At 35.9% G+C, this 25,314-nt stretch overlaps 1 protein-coding gene across 4 annotated transcripts in view; it reads left to right on the forward strand.

Moving 5' to 3' along the window:
* The window catches only part of OLFM3 (olfactomedin 3), a gene marked incomplete at both ends in the record, with an annotated part of 195,660 nt that extends 170,956 nt beyond the window's left edge, over positions 1 to 24,704 (forward strand). For all 4 annotated transcript variants that reach the window (XM_082834039.1, XM_082834040.1, XM_082834037.1 and 1 more), the window contains 2 exons: positions 22,825 to 22,931; positions 24,027 to 24,704. In XM_082834039.1, coding sequence (XP_082690165.1) covers positions 22,825 to 22,931; positions 24,027 to 24,704 — 785 coding nt within the window. The remainder of the gene's footprint in view (positions 1 to 22,824; positions 22,932 to 24,026) is intronic.
* Positions 24,705 to 25,314: the final 610 nt, after the last annotated feature.

A 25,314-nucleotide genomic window follows, 5' to 3' on the forward strand; every position in this document is an offset into this window, starting at 1 on the left:
CAGCTATTTTACAGAAAATTTCCATTTCCTTTTCTTTAATCTTCACTACCTTATAGACAAGGTGTCCTTGCTCTGAGAAGTCAGGGATCATCTGTGTCTTGTTCCAGTTGAATCTCTATAGACTGTGATAAAACATCTGAAACATAAAAGGTAAAAATTGGTTATCTACAGAGTTTCTGAGAGCAAATACTATTTTTTAAATAAAAAGCTTTATGTTGCTTTCAAGAAATAAATCAGTGTATGTCAAAGATAAAACATCTATATCTTTTACAAAACAAAAAATCTTTTGGAAAAAAAAGACAACAAAAGCACAGTATTTTTTTTAATCCTTGTTTTTATTGCCATCTGTTCTTTCTTCAATGGCAATGCAGTATTTCATTCCCCAAACACCTGATATTTGGCTGTACTTAGTACTTAAAGCAAGAGACAGTGAAAATCTCAGTGAAAGAAAGAATTAACAGGAAAGTCAAACTGTGTGCCTGGGATGAATAAGAGTGCAATTTAACTTGGAAATATAATCGGAGAAATTTATAAGCCTACCTCCTCAAATTAAATTGAGTAGATCTTCAAATAAGTTATTTACCAAAAAGTCCTATTCTTCCTAAAATTCCAGATTATAATATGGAATGCAATTTCTCTGGTATCCATGCACCTGATGATGATTCATTCTTCTGGAACCCCGAGACCCTAGTGATTTTAGCACATTTTTGAGGTAACTGGTATATCCTGTTTTACCATAAATTGATTTACTGTTTATCTTTCTTTTTAATGTCCTAAATTTTCCTAGATTACAACTAAATTATAAGCCTTTTAACAATAAAAAGCCTGTGTTTCTGGAGGCAAGCCAAATTATTCAGTTTTCATAATGCAATTCTGCTCCATTTAGTTTGGATGTTAGATACGCTTCTCCTTAAAGATATGTTCATAATATAAACTTTATTTCAGAAAAAGTTCAGGCAGTTTTTAAAATAATTTAAGAGTAAAATTGTGTTAACTTTGGAAGGTGGAGGTATTTAGACACATATTATTCTTGATCCCATTTACCAGACACCCATTGAAAACTCATTCCATGCCATGCAATATGGCATCTGTTATGTTCATTCTTATCCCCACCTTTCCTTCAGCAGTATAGTTGGTAAGATTAGACATACAAATAAAAGGTTAAATAATATAAATAGATTTTACTATCAAACGTATGGTAGAGAAAAACTTACTTTAAGTAGCTTTAATAGATAGACTTTAAAGATCAAATCATATCTACTTCTTGCTACATGAGTTCTCCAATGGCCTTTAAGTAAAAAGAAGTAACATTCTTTCATAAACATATCTGCCACTCCATTAAATTTATTTATATGGGCATGGCCTTAGGATTCAAATCCAGAGCTATTAGTACACAATGTTACAAAGTACAATTATATATTAAAGAAATAAACAAAAAGATGGTTTTTATGCTTCACTGATCCAAACTGATCTTCCTGCTGAATTCCAAATGATACCTTTTCCTGAGCTACTTATTGATAAATATGGATTGTAACTGATAATAAAAAACTTAATGTTTCAAAATCATCAGAGTATTAAAATGGTTACTTTTCTCAACTACCTATTCAGTATATTTTCTGAACATACAGAACCGTGCACGTGTAATATATTACAAAATGCTAATATTTTCATGTGTCTCACTGAAGACAGAAGAGCATAGCAGGAAAAAATCAATGAAGGAAGACTCAACTTCCTTCTTTGCCATCCACTTTTGCAGGAACATTTGTCTTCCACGCATTTGGGGAAATTATCCTTTCTTTCTGGCTTCTTTTGTCCTCATAGAAAGTGAGAGTAGAGTGAGAAAAATAATGTGTATTTGAACAAAAGCTAGTTTGGGGGAACCAATAAATGGAAATGACTTTCACTGTTTATTTTACTTTATAATTTCTGTGCTCTGTTAGAATGAGAATACCTGTGTTTACTTAATACTATCACAAATTATAAATAAAAAAGTGGCCAGTTTTTATAAATTCCTGCAACTCTGATTTTACTAATATCATTTGACAAGATGAATTTTAGCTTAGGACTCTAATAACTATTTTTAAGAGAAACTTCTACTGGGAAGAAATCAACATCAAGAGCCCTTTCTGTGTTTTGCTTCCCAAGAGTAAGGGTAGATAATGATGATGTCCATGATCATGATCACCCTGATGACGTGTGTGTGTTTTACAACCACCACAAATAATACCACCTTCTCCCCATCAGCATAAATGTCTACTGATCCCATATCCATTCCATGCTCCCTTAGAGTAACAAAATGTCAAGCTTCACAACTTCCATCTTAGAGATGAGGAAACTCCACCCTGGAGAATAAGTACATTATCCAATATTACACAATGATTTAATATTGTGGCTTAGATTAGAAACCAGACCACCTAACACCCACCTCAGGATTCTAACCTGGATGAAATATACTACACAAAGAACATTTCCTGGAAAACTGTGGAAGTCAGAACAGACAGACAAACAACAACAAAACTGTTAAAAGAGGCATAGTTAATAAATAGATTAAACTACCATTTGCTTATGAAATTCATTTATTATTCTCTTTCATAAGTTTCTCCCTCTCTACTAGATTATTTATAAAGGCAAACAAATCTTTATTAAGCAACCATAGTAACATCAGCACAAGAATAAAATTTCCCCACAACCTTATATTTCTTCACCCCCTTTTCTCTGCTTTTTCTTCAAAATAATCTTTTATAGCTGCTGCTTTGGTGTGTAGTCTTTTCAAAACCAACTCCAACTCAGCTTCTGATCTCAACATTCTCTTCATTTCAGTTTTGTAATCACCAATGACTCCTTGCTGCCAAATTCCATGTTATTTCTTTGATTTTCTAGACACCTCTGTATTCCCCAGAGGTCAGTACATCATCCTTCTTAAAACATTTTCTTCTTTAGGATTTCTTAACACTGCACTATTTTTCCTATTCCATGTATAGCTTCTTATTGGGCTCCTTTGCTGGGTGCTAGAAATATTGTGATGTCCCAGAACTCTGTTCTAAATGCCTTCCTCCTCTTTGTGTATGTCCTCTCTCCAAGGCTCTGGCTTTCACTATCTTCAGTGTGCTGAAGACTGTCAAAACTGTGTCGCAGAAGAGTGTCTCCTACCTACATCTGCATACTATCTTCTCTACATCTCTACTAGCATGGATAATAATCATGAACAACTTCAAATAAACCATAGTGAATTCTTGATTTTTCTTTTTTTTCTTTTTCTTTTTTTTTTTTTTTTTTGCGGTACGTGGGCCTCTCACTGTTGTGGCCTCTCCCGTTGCAGAGCACAGGCTCTGGACGCGCAGCCTCAGCAGCCATGGCTCACGGGCCCAGCCGCTCCGTGGCATGTGGGATCTTCCCGGACCGGGGCACGAACCCGTGTCCCCTGGCATCGGCAGGCAGACTCTCAACCACTGCGCCACCAGGGAAGCCCAATTCTTGGTTTTTCTTTCCAAACCCATTCATTCCTCAGCATTTCATCTAAATAAATGACCCTACAATCTGACCATCTGAACAAACCAAATGTCTCTAAATTATTTTTCAGTTTGAGATTTTCTTTAATTTCTCTTTTTAATTTTCATCCTAATGCCTAATCCAAAGCCTGGTCCTAACTGACTTTATCCAGAAAAGAAAAGAAAAGAAACCAAAACAAAAACATAACCCAAATCCATCTACTTTCCTCCATCTTCATCACCACTTTCATTATCTCCCACCTGACCAATGTGATGACATTCAATGTGTCTCTCTACCTACACTCTATCTCCTCTACAATTAATTTTTTACATGTAGCTAGAGTGATCTTTTTTTTAAACGTAGCTCACATTCTGTCACTTTCCCATCTTCTTAAAATCCTGCAATAGCTTTCCATCATACCTAGAATAAAAACCAAATACTCTGATTTTACAAACCTTTATTCTGTTCAACTCTCCAACCTCATCTTCTACTTTTCCAAGTTTGTTCTGGACACACTGGCTTTCTGCATTTTTATTTCAATTTCTCTTAACTCACCAAGCATATCCAAATCCAGGGCCTTTACAAGAACAATAACAGTAGCTAACATTTATTAGACAATTAACTTTACCAAATACTGATCAAAACACTTAGCATTTATTTTTTATTTAATCTTCCCAATAACCCTTTGACTTAGAAATTATTACTGCTGTTATCCACGAGACACTGACAGGTTAAAATTTGTTCAAGTCCTCCAGAGAGTAAGTGAGAAAATCAGGATTCAAATCCAGGCAGATTTCTTAAACCATGCCTCCAATTACTTTAAAATCCTTTACCTTTTTCTGGTTGATTCAATGACTAAACATCTTTCTCTTCAAGGATCCATGGCTGCCTGCTTGTCAATTAGATCCCAAATTAAATATCACCTTCTTTGAAAGGTCTTCCCTACTCACCGGTCTAAAGAAGCTACAACCTATGGACCTATTTTGTCTCCCTGTTCACCTTATATCCCCAGTATCTAGCACAGTCCTGGTACATAATAACTTCTTAGTGAATGGTTGTTTAAAAAATAATTATTTTACATTTAAATCATAACTATTTATTTTACCCTCTACCATATTTCAGAGAAAAACCTACTGCTACAAAAAGAAAGCAAACTCATTTTTAGTTGAGATGTCAGAAGCCTTTAACCTCTGGTATAATTTCTGTCTTAATTCCTGGCCTAAACATTACAAGGCTTAGCAGTATCTCTTTGCCATATGGATACAATACTGGGTTAGAGCCAAATACCCCAGAAGCCAAGATACCCCAAGCCATCAATGCATTATCAGTATCTGGAAATGTTGATTCATGAGATTCATGGTGTGAATCCTAGTCCCAGAGATTGTTCTTATTCAGATTTGACTAACCAATCCAACTCAATTCATACTAAAGTTATGTTGACATAAACTGAATCCACAGGATCATTTAAACCCATTTAAACCCAGAAAACAAATCAACATCTAAAATATGCATATGACTGAGGGAAATATGAGCTTTGTGTCTTCTTGCTTTGTCCAAACTATGCTTCAGCCTTCAGGCAATAGAGGCCACCTATGGCAAAGGGGCCAATTTTGATGATAAGGTAGGTTAAAAACCACAGTTTGAGGTTTAGTTTTACAGTTTGTCCCTCTAAAATGTTATATCAAACTTTGTAACTACAAAATCTCTATTCACTTTTAGTAACAGAACAACCTGACATCATCATAATTTTTTACTGATTGGGTTACCACTTGGTCATTTCCTCTGGGTATAAAGTTTTCTGGGGATGAACATTCCATTATGTTTATGTTTCATATTTGGACTATATTGATCTATATCCAGAACAAATTTAAACTGGCATCTGAGATTCTTTGTATTTTTTTTTCAAATGACCATGAAATGTCATTCATCTTTAAAGGATATTTTTCAAGACATTTTAGACTAATTTTTCCTCTTATAGAAAGTAGTTATTCAACAGGAGCATATTTTTCCAAGGTCATAATCACTTACTATTTTGAAATAAAATGTACAACATTTCTACTGGAATCACATGATTAGTATCTTTTAGTACAGCTCCTCCAAATGTACTAACGAATGTTATCACTTATTAGCTTTTTTTAACATCTATATGAAGTAACTGATGAATGTTAAAATTCATAGTGTGGATTCTAATTTTTTTAAGATTAAAAGAACTAGAGAGATTGCATTATCAATTGTAAGACAGAGTTAGAAGTTTAAAGAACACAATTTCAAACTAGTGCTTGCAGTACTGAAACCAAATTAAAATGCAAAATATTCACAGCTTCCAATTCTGGAGACTTATTTACATCTTCAATTTCCACCTACTTCCTAAACCTGCAAGGAAGCATGACAAATAAAAATCTGGAAATGATCTGTCAATAGGCAGTATATAAATGTGATTTTTGCTTTTTAAATTTAATGTCTGATTTTAAGTTTTTACAACTATTTTAACTTTTTAAATTATAATTAAATATTGTATGTGCATGGCTAGAAAATTACATGCTTAAATAAAAAGGACTTGGAATAAAAAGCAACAGTCTCCTCCTCCAGCTCTGCTTTCCAGAGGCAATCACATTTAATTTTAGGGCTTCAGGTGGTTAAATTGACGGCTTCAGGTGGTTAATATGCTTTTTTCCACTTTTTTTTGGTTTATCAGTTTTGGACGTTGTTTATTGACTTTCTGCTCTGCAATGTGAGGATACAGATAGCCCAACCAAAGCCACTTTCTTTCTTGTTTCCTCATAATATGCTTTCATAACTATTCACTTATATTTAAATATTTATTATTTTTTCCTCAACTCTAGGAAAACTCTCTAAACACCATATTTTTAAATACAAAGACAGTTATACCCCCATCTTTCTATCATTTCTTCTTTCAATTTTTACTTTTCTCACAGTGTGAACTTTACCTATGCTTTTATGTTATCATGGTTGGAAACATTTTGTCTTTTCAATAATCACAGAACAGATGAAATGTCTGTTAAATATTCTGTAATTAGTTCACAGCCTGATTCTTCAAGTTAAACATGAGTGATTGCATTATTATCACAATGCTTATGTTGTTCTTCGGAAGCTAAGTGGTGGACTTCAATGTCTCTAAGTCAAATGTCACATCAGTGCTATTCAAATGAGACTGTTACTAGAGTTAAGTTCAAATGAATTCTCCTCTTATGTACTCCAATAACTGCCTTCACCATAACCAGTTTTTTCCTAGAAGGTCTCACACAGTATTTCTATAGATTAATTCCTCTTATTTCTGAGACCACCCTCCTAGACATTCTGTCCATTCTGGACTAACTGTTCTCAAGGCCTTCTGCACAGCTGTCTCTCTGAAACAAGAAATCATATTTTCCTGATTTTCCACTGTCTGTATATTTGCTTATTTTGCTGCAATATAACCTCAAGTAACTTCTTAAAAAAGAGTGCATTGTAGGTAAACTTTGAAGTTTGCAAGTCAGAATATATCCTTATTCTATCTGCCCCTGATTTTTCTTCCTAAATATAAAGGCACTGATTATTATCTTCAAGCATCCAGTATTGATGAAAAGCCAATGTCAGTCTAGTTCTTGTCTGCATGTGTCCAGGTCACACATTTTCTGTGAATTTCTTCACTTCATTCAGTACCTTCTAAAATTTCACAGTAATTTTTTTAGGAGTAAATATTTTTTCATTTATTATGGTATAGGCTTTTATTCCAAATATTTAGGTTTTGTATCTGGGGAAATTCCATGAATAATTTCTTTGATAATTTTCTTTACTCTTTTTCTCCTCTCATTCTAGAAAGCTGCTTTTCAGATGTTGGAGCTTCTGGATCAATCCTATATGCATCCATATATTTTGTCTTATTTTCATTTTTATCTTTTTCTTTTAATTTGGGGGATAACTCTTTTTATCTTCCAACCTATTATTTTTAAAAATGAAATCATATCTTAAATTTCCAGTAGGTCGTTTGTGTTTTTCTTTCACAGTATATAGTCTACAATATACAAATCTCTTCAAAGACACTACGATTTCTTCTGCTCTCTGAATTATCTCTCTTTTTATGGTGGTCTGGTTTTTCTGCACATTTATGTTGGTCATTCTTATTGTAAGCTTTTCAAAAACATATGCTAATCGTTGGTTAACCACTGATTTTTTAAAAGATTTGAACAATAAATCTGCTTGGAAATTCTGTATTTAGGTAGGAATGGACACTTCATTCCATGGTGAGTAGGAAAGGAAACTACCAATGTCAGAATGCAAGAATCTTGATTCAGGAGCTCCAATGCTTTCATAAGTTGGCCTAAGACTCATCAGGCAGTTAACACAGTTTTGTAGATTTTTTAAACTGCTTTCTGGGGTCCCACATCAAGGACGAATATGGTATCAATTGCTCTTAAGCAATTCTTTCAGTGGTGTTCTTGTTTTCCGGGTCCTATCTCACTTGCGACATCCTTTATACCTATGTTTCTGAATCCCTAACTTTTTAAACAATTTTTTGTTATAAAAGTTCCAGGGGTACAGCATTATAATTCAACATCTTTATATACTACAAAGTGATCATCACCACAAGTCTAGTTATCATCTATCACCAAACAGTTGACCCCCTTCACTTATTTGCCCCTACCGCAAACTCTTCCCCTCTGGGAGACACTATCTGATCTCTGTATCTATCAGTTTTCTTTTGTGTTATTTTGTTTGTTCATTTGTTTCATTTTTTAGATTCCACATATGAGTGAAATCATATGGTATTCATCATTCTCTGTCTGAATTTTTCACGTGGCATAATACCTTCAAGGTCCATCCACATTGTCATAAATGACAGAGTTTCTTTTTTTATGGCTATGTAGCATTCCACTGTGCATACTTCTTTATCCATTCATCCACTGATGGACAATTAGGTTGTTTTCATATAATGGATATTGTAAATAATACTGCAATGAACATAGGGGTGCATGTATCTTTTCAAATTAGTGTTTTCATGCTCTTTGGATAAATACCCAGATGTAGAATAGCTGAGTCATATGGTAATACTATTCTTATTTTTTTGAGAAATCACTATACTATTTTCCATAGTGAGTGCACCAATTTAGTCCCACCAACAATGTAAATATGTTCCCTTACCTTCATATTCTCTCCAACATCAGTTATTTCTTATCTTTTCAATAATAGTCATTCTAACAGGCATAAGTTTATATCTCACTGTGGCTTTGATTTGCATTTCCCTAATAATTAATGATGTTGAACATCTTTCCATATGCCTATCGGCTATCTGTATATTTTCTTTGGCAAATTGTCTATTCAGATCCTCTGCCCATTTTTAATCAGCTTGTTCTTTGTTGTTGAGCTGTATGAATTTTTATATGTTTTGGATATTTTTTATATGTTTTGGATATTAACTCCTTATCAGATAGATGATTTGCAAATATCTTCTCCCATTCAGCAGGTTGCCTTTTCGTTTTTTTGTTTTTTATTTTGTGGTACGCGGGCCTCTCACTGTTGTGGCCTCTCCTGTTGTGGAGCACGGGCTCCGGATGCGCAGGCTCAGTGGCCATGGCTCACAGGCCCAGCCGCTCCACAGCATGTGGGATCTTCCCGGACTGAGGCACGAACCTGTGTCCCCTACATTGGCAGGCGGACTCTCAACCACTGTGCCACCAGGGAAGCCCTGCCTTTTGGTTTTGATGATGGCTTCTATGCTGTGCAGAAGCTTTTTAGTTTGATGTAGTCTCATTAGCTTATTTTTGCTTTTGTTTCCCTTGCCTTTGGAGTCAGAGTCACAAAAACACTGCTAAGACCAATAGCAATGAGGTTACCACCTACAGTTTTTCCTAGAAATTTAATGGTTTCAGGTCTTACATTTAAGTCTTTAAACCATTTTGAGTTCATTTTTGTGTATGATGTAAGAGAGTGGTCTAGTTTCATTTTTTTTGCATATGGCTGGCCAGTTTTCCTAACACCATTTATTGAAGACTATTCTTTCTCCACTGTATGTTCTTTGCTCCTATGCTGTTAATTAATTTTTCATATATGTGTGAATTTATTTCTGGGCTCTCAACTCTGTTCCATTGATCTGTGTGCGTGTGTTTCATGACAATACCATAATGTTTTGATTATAACAGCTTTGTAGTATAGTTTAAAATCAGAGAGCGTGACACCTCCATCTTTATTCTTCTTTCTCAAAATTGTTTTGGCTATTGAGGATCTGTTTGGTTTTGTACACATTTTAGAATTATTTGTTCTAGTTCTATGAAATATGCCATTGGAGTTTTGATAGGGGTTTGCACTGAATCTGTAGATTGCTTTGGGTAGTATGGATATTTTAATAACTATACTAACTCTTCCAATCCTTGATCATGGAATATCTTTCAGTTATTTGTGTCTTCTTCAATTTCTTTCATCAGTGTCTTACAGTTTTCAGTGTGCAGCTTGTTCACCTCTTTGGTTAAATTCATTTCTAGGTATTTTATTCTTTCTAATGCAAATGTAAAAGGGATTTTTTTTAATTTCTTTTTTCTGATAGTTCTCTATTAGCATAAGGAAATGCCACAAATTTCTGTATATTGATTTTGTATCCTGCAACATTACTGAATTTGTTTATCCATTCTAACAGTTTTTCTCTTTTTTTTTTTGGTGGAGTCTTTAGGATTTACTCTATACAGTAGTGTGTCATCTGAAAACAGTGACAGTTTTACTTCTTTCTTTTTGATTTAGCTTTTATTTTTTCTTCCTAATTGCTGGGGCTAGGACTTCCAATACTATGTTGAATAGAAGTGGTAATAGTGGGCATCCTTGTCTTGTTCCTGATTTGAGAGGAAAAGCTTTCAGATTACCATTGAGTATGGTGTTAGCTGTGGGTTTGTCATATATGACCTTTATTATGTGGAGGTATGTTCCCTTTATAATCACTTTATTGAGAGTTTTTATCATAAACGGATGTTGGATTTTGTCAAAAGATTTTTCTTCATCTATTAAGATGATCATACAATTTTTATGCTTCATTTTGTTAATGTGATGTATCACATTAATTGATTTGGGGATGTTGATCCATCCTTGCATCCCTGAAATAAATCCTGCTTAATCATGGTGTATAATCCTCTTAATGTATTATTGGATTCAGTTTGCTAATATTGTGTTAGGGATTTTTACATCTATGTTCATCAAGGATATTGGCCTGTAATCTTCTTTTTTGTGTTGTCCCTGTATGGCTTTGGTATCAGACATGTTGGCTTTGTAAAACATGTTTGGAAGATTTCTCTCCTCCTCAGTTTTTTGGAAGAGTTTGACAAGGATAGGTATTAAATCTTCTTTGAATGTTTTGTAGAATTTTCAAGTGAAGCTGTCTGGTTCTGGGCTTTTGTTTGTTGAGAGCTTTTTGATTACAGTTTCAACCTCCTTAGTAGTAATCTTTGATTCAGATTTTCTATTTCTTCATGACTCAGTCTTGAAAAACTTGTATGTTTCCAGGGATGTATCCATTTCCTCCAGGTTATCCAATTTGTTGGCATATAACTGTTTGTAGTAGTCTCTTACGATCCTCTATATTTCTATGGTATCAGTTGTAATTTCTCCTCTTTTATTTCTGATTTTATTTATTTGAGCCCTCTCTTTTTCTCCTGGTTAGTCTAGCTAAAGGTTTGCTGGTTCTGTCTTTTCAAATAACCGGCTCTTAGTTTCATTGATCTTTTATATTATTTTTTTAGACTCCATTTATTTCTACTTTGATCTTTATCATTTCCTTCATCCTACTAATCTTGGGCTTCATTTGTTCTTCTTTTTCTAGTTCCTTTAGGTGTCAAATCAGATTGCTTATTTGTGATTTTTCTTGTTTCTTGAGGTAGGCTTGATTGCTATGAACTTTCCCCTTAGAACCACTTTTGCTGCATCTCACAGATTTTGGTGTGTCATATTTCTATTCTCATTTGTCTCTAGGTATTTTCTGATTTCACCATTAATTTCCTCAATAACAAACTGGTTATTCAGAAGTATGCTGTTGTTACTTCATGATTATTTCCCCTTTTTATCTTCTGATTGATTTCTAGCTTCACACTATTGTGGTCAGAGAAGATGTTTCACATGATTTCACTCTTCTTGAATTGATTGACACTTGTTTTGTGACCTAACATGTGATCTATCCTGGAGAATGTCCCACATTCACTTGAGAAGGTGTAGTCTGATGCTTTTGAATAGAATGTTTGGATATTTCTATTAAACCTATCTGGTCTAATGTGTCATTTCAGTCCAACATTTCCTTATTGATTTTTGTGTCTGTAATGGATTTTTGTATCCATTACTGTAAATGGGGTTTAAAGTTCCCTACTATTATTGTATTGCTTTCAATTTTTCCCTTTAAGCCCATTAATATTTGTTTTATATATCTAGGAGCTCCTCTGTTGGGTGGCTATACATTTATAAATGTTACATTTTTCTTGTTAGATTTACCGTTATCATTATGTATTGCCCTTCTTTGTCTTTTATTACAGTTTTTGGTTTAAAGTCTATTTTGTCTGTTATGAGTATGACTAATATGGCATTCTTTTCATTTCCATTTGTACAAAATATTTTTTCCATCCCTTCACCTTGTTTGTGTGTGTCCTTACTTCTGAAGTGAGCCTCTTGTAGACAGCATATAGATGGGTCTTGCTTTTTTATCCTTTCAGCCACTCTATGTCTTTTGATTGGCAAATTTAGTATATTTACATTTAGAGTAATTAATGACAGGTGTGTACTTACTGCCATTTTGTACACTGTTTCTGGATTTTCTTGTGCTTCCTCTCTGTTCCTTTCTCTCTTTCTCTCTTTCCTTCTGTTTTGGCAATTATCTTTAGCGTTATGTTTAAATTCCTTTCTCATTTTCCTTTTTGTATTTACTGTTAAGTTTTTTTTTTGTGATTACCTTGTGGTTCTCATAAAAACATAGTATGTTAATAGCTGTCTTTTTTCAGGTGGCAGCAACTTAAATTTGAACATATTCCAAATCTTTATTTTTTCACACTCATGCTCCCTCATATTTTATACCTCTAATGACACATTTTACTCCTTTAACATCTGCTTATCTAAGAAATTCTTGATCTCTCCTTTAAATCTGAATGATAACCTTGTTGGTTAGAGAATTCTTGGTTGAAAGGTTTCTTTCCTTTTAGCATTTTGAATATGTAATGCCCCTCCCTTCTGGCCTGTACAGTTTCTGCTGAAAAATCTTCTCATAGACTTAAGGGATTTCCCTTGTATGCAACAAGTTGTTTTTCTCTTGCTGCTTTTAGAATTCTCTCTTATGCTTAACTTTTACCATTTTAATTATGTGTTTTGGTGTATCTTTGGGTTCATCTTATTTGGAACTCTCTGGGCTTCCTGGAACTGGATGCCTGATCCATTTCTCAGATTAGGAAATTTTCAGCCACTCTTTCTTCAAATAATTTTTTGACCCTTTCTCTTGCTTCCTCTTCTGAGATGCCTATAATGGAAATGTTTTTCCACTTGATATTGTCCCAAAGGTCCCTTATATGCTTTTTAAAATGGTTTATTCATTTTGCTGCTTTGTCTGGGTGAGTTTCATTGTTTTGTCTTCCAGATCATTGATTCATTCTTATTCCTTAACTGGTTTGCTGTTGAACCCTTCTAGGTTATTTTTTTGTTTCAGTTGTAACTTCTGTTTGGTACTTTTCTTATGCTTCCTCTCTCTTTGATGAAGTTCTCACTGTGTTCATCTATTCTTCTCCCAAGTTCAGTAAGCATTTTTATGACTATTAATTTGAACATTTTATCAGGTAGATTGCTTACATTCATTTCATTTAGTTCTTTCCCTGAGACTTTGTCTTGTTCTATTAGAACATGTTCCTCTATCTCATTGTGCCCAAATCTCTGTATGTGTTTCTATGTATTAGGTAAATAAGCTATTTCTCCTAGTCTTGAAGGAGTGACCCTATTTAGCACATGTCCTCAGGGGTTCAGAGGCACAATCCTGCCTGGCCACCAGAGCTAGGCACTTCACTTGTGTCCCCTATTTGGGCTGCATGCACCCCACTATCACTGCGGGTTTGACCTGCTAGTGGACAGGGCTGCTCGTTGAAACAGCTGTGGCACCTGGCCATAGCTGCTTCTATGTACTGGTTGGTGGGGCTAGGACTTAGAACACCTATGGACCCAGCCACAGCTGCTGCAAGGCACAGGTTGGCAGGGATATTACTTGGTCAGCCATGAGGCCTAGCCAAGGCACAGGGGTGGGTGGGGGTTTCAGAGGGATGCATCCACTGGCACTAACAGGTTAGAGGAAGAATGGCAAAATGGCAACCACCAGCACGGGCATTAGCAAGGTAGCCTGAGGCTGCAAAATTGCTCCCAGCAGTGTCTCGGTCTCCAAGTAGTATCCCAACTGCTTTCTACCTCTCCAGAAGATGCTTAAAAATTAGGAAGTGGGTCCCCTTCACCTTTGGTTCACAAGCTTTTCACGGTGGTGCTTCTTTTTTCCCTCAGCAAGAGGCCCCATCTGCCTTATCTACCCATCTCAATGCTGTCCTTTTATCACTGGTTGTGGAGGCTCTGTGCATCCAGCTTTCAGGTCCCTAACCAAGGGAATTATTCCGTATGTAGTTGTACATTTGCTGTATCCATGGGAGAAGGTGAGTTCAGGATCTCCCTACACTGCTATTTTGAACCCTCTTAGATCCGAAGTCTCTTTTTCTTTTTAAATTTATTATTTTTTATTCTTATTAGTCATCCATTTTATACACACCAGTGTATATATGTCAAGCCCAATCTCCCAAAATATCAAAACACCACCCCCACCCACCGCCACTTTCCCCCTTTACTGTCCATACATTTGTTCTCTACATCTGTGTCTCAATTTCTGTGTTGCAAACCGGTTCATCTGTACCATTTTTCTAGGTTCCAGATAAATGCGTTAATATACAATATTTGTTTTTCTCTTCCTGACTTACTTCACTCTGTATGACAGTCTCTAGATCCATCCATGTCTCTACAAATGACCCAGTTTCGTTCCTTTTTATGGCTGAGTAATATTCCATTATATATATATATACCACACCTTCTTTATCCATTCGTCTGTCGATGGGCATTTAGGTTGCTTCCATGACCTGGCTATTCTAAATAGTGCTGCAATGAATACTGGGGTGCATGTGTCTTTTTGAATTACGGTTATCTCTGGGTATATGCCCAGTAGTGGGACTGCTGGGTCATATGATAATTCTATTTTTGGTTTTTTAAGGAACCTCCATACTGTTCTCCATAGTGGCTGTATCAATTTACATTCCCACAAACAATGCAAGAGGCTTCCCTTTTCTCCACACCCTCTCCAGCATTTGTTGTTTGTAGATTTTCTGATGATGCCCATTCTAACTGGTGTAAGGTGATACCTCATTATAGTTTTGATTTGCACTTCTCTAATAATTAGTGATGTTGAGCAGTGTTTCATGTGCTTCTTGGCCATCTGTATATCTTCTTTAGAGAAATGTCTATTTAGGTCTTCTGCCCATTTTTGGATTGAGTTGTTAGTTTTTTTAATATTGAGCTGCATGAGCTGTTTACATATTTTGGAGATTAATCCTTTGTCCGTTGATTCGTTTGCAAATGTTTCCTCCCATTCTGAGGGGTGTCTTTTCATCTTCTTTATGGTTTCCTTCACTGTGTAAATGCTTTTAAGTTTCATTAGGTCCAATTTGTTTATTTTTGTTTTTATTGCCATTACTCTAGGAGGTGGATCCAAAAAGATCTTGCTGTGATTTATGTCAAAGAGTGTTTTTCCTATGTTTTCCTCTAAGAGCTTTATAGTGTCTGGTCTTACATTTAGGTAATCCATTTTGAGTTTATTTTTGAGTATGGTGTTAAGGAGTGTTCTAACTTCATTCTTTTGCATGTAGCTGTCCAGTTTTCCCAGCATCATTTATTGAAGAGACTGTCTTTTCTCCATTGTATATCCTTGCCTCCTTTGTCATAGATTAGTTGATCATAGGTGTGTGGGTTTATCGCTGGGCTTTCTATCTTGTTCCATTGATCTATATTTCTGATTTTGTGCCAGTACCATATTGTCTTGGTTACTGTAGCTTTGTAGTATAGTCTGAAGTTAGGGAGTCTGATTCCTCCAGCTCCACTTTTCCCCCTCAACACTGCTTTGACTATTCGGTGTCTTTTGTGTCTCCATACAAATTTTAAGATTTTTTTTTCTAGTTTTGTAAAAAAAAAGCCATTGGTAATTTGATAGGAATTGCACTGAATCTGTAGATTGCTTTGGGTAGTATAGTCATTTTCACAATATTGATTCTTCCAATCCAAGAACATGGTATATCTCTCCATTTGTTGGTATCATCATTAATTTCTTTCATCAGTGTCTTATAGTTTTCTGCATACAGGTCTTTTGTCTCCATAGGTAGGTTTATTCCTAGGTATTTTATTCTCTTTGTTGCAATGGTAAATGGGAGTGTTTCCGTAGTCTCTCTTTCAGATTTTTCATCATTAGTATACAGGAAAGCAAGAGATTTCAGTGCATTAATTTTGTACCCTGCAACTTTACCAAATTAACTGAGTAGCTCTAGCAGTTTTGTGGTGGCATCTTTAGGATTCTCTATGCATAGTATCATGTGATCTGCAAAGAGTGACAGTTTTACTTCTTCTTTTCCAATTTGTATTCCTTTTATTTTTCTTCTCTGATTGCCATGGCTAGGACTTCCAAATCTATGTTGAATAATAAGGTGAGAGTGGACATCCTTGTCTTGTTCCTGATCTTAGTGGAAATGCTTTCAGTTTTTCACCAATGAGAATGATGTTTGCTGTGGATTTGTCATACTTGCCCTTTATTATGTTGAGGGAGATTCTCTCTATGCCCACTTTCTGGAGAGCTTTTATCATAAATAGGTGTTGAATTTTGTAAAAAGCTTCTTCTGCACCTACTGACATGAGCATATGGTTTCTCTTCTTCAATTTGTTAATATGGTGTATCACATTGATTGATTTGCGTACACTGAAGACTCCTTGCATCCCTGGGATACATCCCACTTTATCATGGTGTATGATCCTTTTAATGTGTTGTTCAATTCTGTTTGCATCTATATTCATAAGTGACATTGGTCTGTAATTTTTTTTGTAGTATCTTTGTCTAGTTTTGGTATCAGGGTGATGGTGGCCTCACAGAATGAGTTTGGGAGTGTTCCTTCCTCTGAAATTTTTTGGAAGAGTTTGAGAAGGATGGGTGTTAGCTCTTCTCTAAATGTTTGATAGAATTCACCTGTGAAGCCATTTGGTCCTGGACTTTTGTTCATTGGAAGATTTTTAATCACAGTTTCAATTTCATTACTTGTGTTTGGTCTGTTCATATTTTCTATTTCTTCCTGGTTCAGTCTTGGAAGGTTACACCTTTCTAAGAATTCATCCATTTCTTCCAGGTTGTCCATTTTATTGGCAAAGAGTTGCTTGTAGTAGTCTCTTAGGATGCTTTGTATTTCTGCAGTGTCTGTTGTAACTTCTTTTTCATTCCGAATTGTACTGATCTGAGTTCCCTCACTCTTTTTCTTGATGAGTTTGGCTAATGGTTTATCAATTTTGTTTGTGTTCTCAAAGAACCAGCTTTTAGTTTTATTGATCTTTGCTACTGCTTTCTTTGTTTCTATTTCATTTATTTCTGCTGTGATCTTTATGATTTCCTTCCTTCTGCTAATTTTGGGTTTTGTTTGTTCTTCTTTCTCTAGTTCCTTTAGGTGTAAGGTTAGATTGTTTATTTGAGATATTTCTTTTTTATTGAGGTAGGCTTGTATAGCTATGAACTTCCCTCTTAGAACTGCTTTTGCTGCCTCCCATAGGTTTTGGATCATCGTGTTTTCATTGTCATTTGTCTCTAGGCATTTTCTGATTTCCTCTTTGATTTCTTCAGTGATGTCTTGGTTATTTAGTAATGTGTTTTTTAGCCTCCATGTGTTTGTGCTTTTTACGTGTTTTTCCCTGTAATTCATTTCTAATCTCATAGCGTTGTGGTCAGAAAAGATGCTTCGTATGATTTCAATTTGCTTATATTTACTGAGGCTTGATTTGTGACCCAAGATATGATCTATCCTAGAGAATGTTCTGTGCGCAGTTGAGAAGAAAGTGTAATCTGCTGTTTTTGGATGGAGTGTCGTACAAATATCAATTAAATCTATCTGGTCTATTGTGTCATTTAAAGCTTCTGTTTCTTCATTAATTTTCTCTTTGGATGATCTGTCCATTGGTGTAAGTGAGGTGTTAAAAGTCCCCCACTATTATTGTGTTACTGGCAATTTCCTCTTTTATAGCTGTTAGCAGTTGCCTTATGTATTGAGGTGCTCCTATGTTGGGTGCATACATATTTATAATTGCTATATCTTCTTCTTGGATTGATCCCTTGATCATTATGTAGTGTCCTTCCTTGTCTCTTGTAACATTCTTTATTTTAAAGTCTATTTTATCTGATATGAGTATTGCTACTCCAGCTTTCTTTTGATTTCCATTAGCATGGATTATCTTTTTTCCATGCCCTCACTTTCAGTCTGTATGTGTCCCTAGGTCTGAAGTGGGTCTCTTGTAGACAGCATATAGATGGGTCTTGTTTTTGTATCCATTCAGCAAGCCTGTGTCTTTTGGTTGGAGCATTTAATCCATTCATGCTTAAGGTAATTATCGATATGTATGTTCCTATGACCATTTTCTTAGTTTTGGGTTTGTTTTTGTAGATCCTTTTCTTCTCTTGTGTTTCCCACTTAGAGAAGTTCCTTTAGCATTTGTTGTAGAGCTGGTTTTTTGGTGTTGAATTCTCTTAGCTTTTGCTTGTCTGTAAAGCTTTTGATTTCTCCATTGAATCTGAATGAGTTCCTTGCTGGGTAGAGTAATCTTGATTGTAGGTTCTTCCCTTTCATCACTTTAAGTATATCATGCCACTCCCTTCTGGCTTGTAGAGTTTCTGCTGAGAAATCAGTTGTTAACCTTATGGGAGTTTCCTTGTATGTTATTTGTCATTTTACCCTTGCTGCTTTCAATAAATTTTTTTTTGTTTAATTTTTGCCAATTTGATTACTATGTGTCTTGGCATGTTTCTCCTTAGGTTTATCCTGTATGGGACTCTCTGTGTTTCCTGGACTTGGGTGGATATTTCCTTTCCCATGTTAGGGAAGTTTTCGAGTATAATCTCTTCAAATATTTTCTCTGGTCCTTTCTCTCTCTCTTCTCCTTCTGGTACCCTTATACTGCGAATGTTGTTGTGTTTAATTTTGTCCCAGATGTCTCTTAGGCTGTCTTCATTTCTTTTCATTCTTTTTTTTCTATTCTGTTCTGCAGCAGTGAATTCCACCATTCTATCTGCCAGGTCACTTATCCGTTCTTCTGCCTCAGTTATTCTGCTACTGATTCCTTCTAGTGTAATTTTCATTTCAGTTATTGTATTGTTCATCTCTGTTTTTTTGTACTTTAATTCCTCTAAGTCTTTGTTAAACATTTCTTGCATCTTGTCGATCTTTGCCTCCATTCTTTTTCCAAGGTCCTGGATCATCTTCACTATCATTATCCTGAATTGTTTTTCTGGATGGTTGCCTATCTCCATTGCATTTAGTTGTTTTTCTTAGGTTTTATCTTGTTCCTTCATCTGGTACATAGCCCTCTGCCTTTTCACCTTGTCTATCTTTCCGTGAATGTGGTTTTTGTTCCACAGGCTACAGGACTGTAGTTCTTCTTGCTTCTGCTGTCTGCCCTCTGGTGGATAAGGCTATCTAAGAGGCTTGCGCAAGTTTCCTGATGGGAGGGACTGGTGGTGGGTAGAGCTGGCTGTTGCTCTGGTGGACAGAGCCCAGTAAAACTTTAATCCACTTGACTGCTGATGGGTGGGATTGGGTTCCCTCCCTGTTCGTTGTTTGGCCTGAGGCAACCCAACACTGGAGCCTACCAAGGCTCTTTGATGGGGCTAATGGCAGACTCTGGGAGGGCTCATGCCAAGGAGTACTTCCCAGAACTTCTGCTGCCAGTGTCCTTGTCCTCACTGTGTGCCAGAGCCACCCCCCACTTTTTCAGGAGACCCTCCAACACTAGCAGGTAGGTCTGGTTCAGTGTCCCCTGGGGTCACTGCTCCTTCCCCTGGGTCCCGATGTGCACATTACTTTGTGTGTGCCCTCCTAGAGTCTCTGTTTTCCCCAGTCCTGTTGTTCTGCAATCAAATCCCGCTGCCTTCTAATTCTGATTCTCTAGGAATTCCTCCTCCCATTGTGGGACCCCCAGGTTGGGAATCCTGACGTGGGGCTCACAACCTTCACTCTAGTGGGTGGACTTCTGTGGTATAAGTGTTCTCCAGTTTGTGATTCACCCACCCAGCAGTTATGGGATTTGATTTTATTGTGAATATGCCCCTCCTACAGTCTCATTGTGGCTTCTCCTTTGTCTTTGGATGTGGGGTATCTTTTCTGGTGAGTTCCAGTGTCCTCCCGTCGATGACTGTTCAGCAGTTAGTTGTGATTCTGGTGTTCTCGCAAGAGGGAGTGAAGTCACATCCTACTCCACCATCTTTGAAGACGATTTTAATAAAAATGATCTAGGACAACTTTAAGCAGCCTAGTATATCAGGAACCCTTGCAACTGCTACAGGCTTCTTTCCTCCACACTGTTTCCAGACAAGGCTGTGTGCCCTCTAAGGAGCTGCTTCCATATATAGTCCTCAACTATATTATGTTAAAAGACAAAGGTTCCTCCCATTAGGTTAAAAAATCCAACTATAAAATCCACCTATGTTCCACTTATAGAAAACATATCTCCCAAGGCTCCAGGAAAGATTCATAATATATATGGTAAATCCTTTTATCAGTTTTCCTACCACGTGTGTGTCACGGCGAGGTGTCCCTTACTTCTCTTCAAGGCAGAGCAGCTCCATCCTCAGCTCTTATCTCCTATGCTTAGACACTAGTGCATTTTATTTCATCCTACACCTTTAATTACCACTCTCCATCACTTTCTGCCTTCCAGAAATTTGTTAAAAATTTCTTCTCTGGGCTTCCCTTGTGGTGCAATGGGGTTTCCCTGGTGGTGCAGTGGTTAAGAATCGACCTGCCAATGCAGGGGACACGGATTCGAGCCCTGGTCCAGGAAGATCCCACATGTCGCAGAGCAACTAAGCCCGTGCGCCACAACTACTGAGCCTGCACTCTAGAGCCTGCGTGCCACAACTACTGAGCCTGAGTGCTACAACTACTGAAGCCCGCACGCCTAGAGCCCATGCTCCGCAATGAGGAGCTACCACAATGAGAAGCCTGCATGCCACAACAAAAATAGCCCCCGCTCACTGCAACTAAAGAAAGCCTGCACACAGCAACGAGGACCCAATGCAGCCAAAAATAAATAAATAAATAAATAAATTTATTAAAAACGAAAAGTTTATTCTCCACGAATGGCTCTGTACCATTCTCTTTGCTTTGGGTTTTTTCCCCCATGTTTTACTCTTTTACTATCATTTTAATGAGATTTTGCAAAATAAAGGAGATAAAAGCACCATCATCTTAGCCAGTTACTTTTCATATTTTATCTATTTTTGCTATTTGTATTCTGTTCAACAAAAGTATTTATTTTTCATGCATAAGGAAGAAGTCACATATTTTATTTGTGGTGTTTTTTAGGGGGAGCAATGTCTTTCTATTTATTTCCATATACTTATAGTTTAAATTTTCATGCACTTACCATTGTGAATTTAGAAATATTTATGTAGGTCATCATTAAAGATCATATTACTTTCACTTATTTAGTGCATTCAGAGAATATACGCAACTTATATTCTTTCAGGATACATTTACTTTTTTCTAGTTCAAACTGATACTATTTTATTCACATATTGTTCATGTGTTTATACCAAGTTGAGCTAATATATTCTATATAGGTTTAACTGAAGATCTTGCTATTCAATATAGATAATGCCACAAAGACTTCTGATTTGCTCAGTTTAACAGGTCTTAGGAAGTTATAAAGTAATTCCTTTATATAAAATATATAAAGATGCTATCACATCTAGTTTCTTCAAAAAAGAAGAAAAAAATATATTCGGTTTAGGTTTCATGAAAAGCTGGAGATTACTAAATGTGTAGTTATCACTGAAGCAATAGCACAAAATATAATGTTATCGTTCATCATCTTTCTAACTGCATGGCTTAGTATTCTGCCCGTTACAAATTATTCTTATGAGGAACACACACAGAGAAAAATGAGGCAAGATGAGCCCTAAGTTACAATTAGTTTTGTCCTTTATTTGCTTTGGGGATCTGTTCTTTCCCTTCCAAACATACAGGAACTGACAGGCACTAAGTAGAAATTTATCAGTCCTAAGGATAGGCAGAGGAGGATCTAAGAAACATGGGCCATATGGAACAATTTTTTTAAAGTAAAAAAAGAACACAAAGAAAAGAGGAGTATAAATGGATAGGAAAATTTCTTTGTTTAGACCAAAAGTCAACATTTACAGGCAGTCATATTGCCTTTCACAATGTGTACGATAAATCACTTTTAAATTATTCTGTTGTAAAAATCTCACAAAATGCCTGGGTTTCTTTTTGGTTTAGACTTTGGCATTTATGAAGTCCAAGCTTTTCCTAAGATTTTATTCATAGATAGAGTGATAAAAATATAATTTTTCAAGAAAGTCACTAGTTTTTTATCATGTATTACATTAATTGATACTCTACATCTTTCACTGCATGGGACTACAGGGTATGAGGGCTTGAGTTTTGTGGGGGGTTTTCCCTGTATCTTTAGGGCTGCTCTATCAGGCTTGCACAAGGCATTTACCTTTCAAAACTCTACGTCTTTCAGGTAGATTGTGATTACATTTTTTTTATTATATTCTATAAATATAACTTTCACAGGAGCTGCTCATTTACCAATACAAACTGAAAATCGACTTAACAAGAGTTCTTTCTGGCTTGCATAAGTAGTCCAAAGTCTCAAAGCATGAGCAGAGAGGGTCAGGTGAGGGGAAGCTGATGATCAGGTAAACAGCATCATGGAAAATTTAATTTTGCTGACTTCTTTACTTAGAAGCAGCAGCTGGACTGGTATAATGATAATGACGTTCCTCATTTATCTCTTTCCAGATTGTATAAATAATTTCCCATTTTAAAATTCCACACTTTAGATTTAGAGCACTGAAAAAGCAACTACTCATGTTTCAAATTATAGTTAAATGCATAGCATCCCACATGAATGATCATTTATTCAGAATGTGGTATTAATTCTATTTGCTTTGTTTTAGGATTCCTTTCTTTGCTCTTGGTATAAGTATGTGTGTTGGAATTATTGCCATGTTCACCCAACATGTTCATGTTACTCTAATTTCAGCATGTGGCAAACTGATGAAAATCACAGGCCCAGTTACAGTCAAGACATCTGGAACCCGATTTGGTGCTTGGATGACAGATCCCTTAGCATCTGAAAAAAATAACAGAGTATGTTGCTTCCTCAAATGCCTTTGCTTAGAATTATGTTTTATTTAAGCTTTATGCCTACTAGACTATCCATTATTTTTCAGGGATATTAGTTTCAACTTGAAAAGTGTTACACTGTTTGCAAATATTTTCAGTTTGATAATATTAACATATCTACAGATACATGGCAAACTTATTTTAGTAAAATGTTCTATCCTATAATTCATCAGTATAGTGAGTCTAATTTTTTATTGGTTATTACTGTTTTATTCTTGAAAAGGGCTAGTTACAAGTATACAAATTTTTCTGTACATTCCTTCTAGAATTTGCTCCTTAGTGTGAAAAAAAAACTAAATAAGTAAAAAAGCTTAAGAGCTACCCAATTCACTAAACAAGCGAAAATATACCTAGAATCTAGGGGTAATTTTAAAGAAAACAGCATAGAGGGTATTTGGCAATGCCTCTATTATGAAAATCAATATACTAGAGACTTACCATAGCTCCATCTATGTTCTATTACAGAACTCAGTACACATTAGGATTTTCAAGGGTTACATCCAAGCAAGTTTAGTAGCTAAGTTAGTAAAATTATTTCATTAAAAGGTGGTTGTACCTATAAGCTGATCCAATGAACAAGTATTACTAGAAGGTTGTTATCCATAAAGGAAAAATAAGTTGAATGCTCAAAATTAAGCCATATATTTTTCAGAGCAAGGGATGGAATAAATAAATTTTCTGAACGTGATATTTTTTGCAGTTATTACTAGTCAAATTGATCAGGTAAATGAAAAAAGTGATGTGATTTGCATTGATATATGTTTGATTCACTCAGTGATATGCACTGAATGGTAAAAAATTTTTAAAACAACAAAAAAAGAAAGGACAAAAAGCAAATCAACTTCAAGGCAGTACATTTAGTTGTTTCCTTTCCACACAGACCATGTCACTATCTTTGCCAAAGCCTGCAGTACTATCAAACTGCAACAGGTAAGTGGTAAGAGAATCTTCCAGAGCCTGAGAATGACAATATTAATATGTGCTGATTCTCACTGTCTTTATTTTGGAATTCTCAAAAAAGTACAGAATTTAATTACTCCATTTTTTCCTTCTTCCCAGGTTTGGTACATGGACAGTTATACTAACAATAAAATTGTCCGTGAGTACAAATCAATTGCAGACTTTGTCAGCGGGGCCGAATCAAGGACATACAACCTCCCGTTCAAATGGGCAGGAACTAACCATGTTGTCTACAATGGCTCACTCTATTTTAACAAGTATCAGAGTAACATCATCATCAAATACAGCTTTGATATGGGGAGAGTGCTTGCCCAAAGAAGCCTGGAGTATGCTGGTTTTCACAACGTTTACCCTTACACATGGGGTGGGTTCTCTGACATCGACCTAATGGCTGATGAAATCGGGCTGTGGGCTGTGTATGCAACTAACCAGAATGCAGGCAATATTGTCATCAGCCAACTTAACAAAGATACCTTGGAGGTAATGAAGAGCTGGAGCACTGGCTATCCCAAGAGAAGTGCGGGGGAATCCTTCATGATCTGTGGGACACTGTATGTCACCAACTCCCACTTAACTGGAGCCAAGGTGTATTATTCCTATTCCACCAAAACCTCCACATATGAGTACACGGACATTCCCTTTCATAACCAATACTTTCACATATCCATGCTTGACTACAATGCAAGAGATAGAGCTCTTTATGCCTGGAACAATGGTCACCAGGTCCTATTCAATGTCACCCTTTTCCACATCATTAAGACTGAGGATGACACATAAGCAAATGCAATTTGTGTTCATTGATCTAACAGTGTCATCTGTGATAAACTCTATAGAACCCCTTCTGGTTTTTCTTTATAATAACTTTCATCATTTCTCCAAAGCATTTTTTGTTATAAAGTTGGTGTTTCAAAAAACATCTGAGCCTGTATAAACTAACCTGTTGGAAACACATCTTAACTCCTAAATTTACAAGGCCTATCATGTCCTTGTCATGAAAAGCACTAAAATGAGCTTAAGTGGCTAAAGTCATAGTTTTACAAAAGATTAATGATCTGCCTTATGTTAGAGTCAGAGATTAATGGTGGCTTAAATGCATGAAATGTCTTTTTTTTTTTTAACTCTGTCATTTTTTTACTGTCTTTTGCTCCACATCAGAAAATATTTTGGTAGGAATTAGGAAAAAAAAAAAGCACTTCCCCCCCATTTATTTCTAAAAACGATTTAAGGATCTTATTTATATGAGAAAATATTATTAATCATTTTGCTGTTATACAGTTCTCTGATGCGGTGCTGTACAGTCATTTTTAAATCTCTTGCTAACATTTTATTGGCAATAGGTATTTCTACCATTGTAACCACCATTGTGCAACTGTATCTCTTCACTTCT

The sequence above is a fragment of the Leucopleurus acutus genome (assembly GCF_964270905.1).
Source record: "Leucopleurus acutus genome assembly, chromosome: 2".
Taxonomy (NCBI): domain Eukaryota; kingdom Metazoa; phylum Chordata; class Mammalia; order Artiodactyla; family Delphinidae; genus Leucopleurus; species Leucopleurus acutus.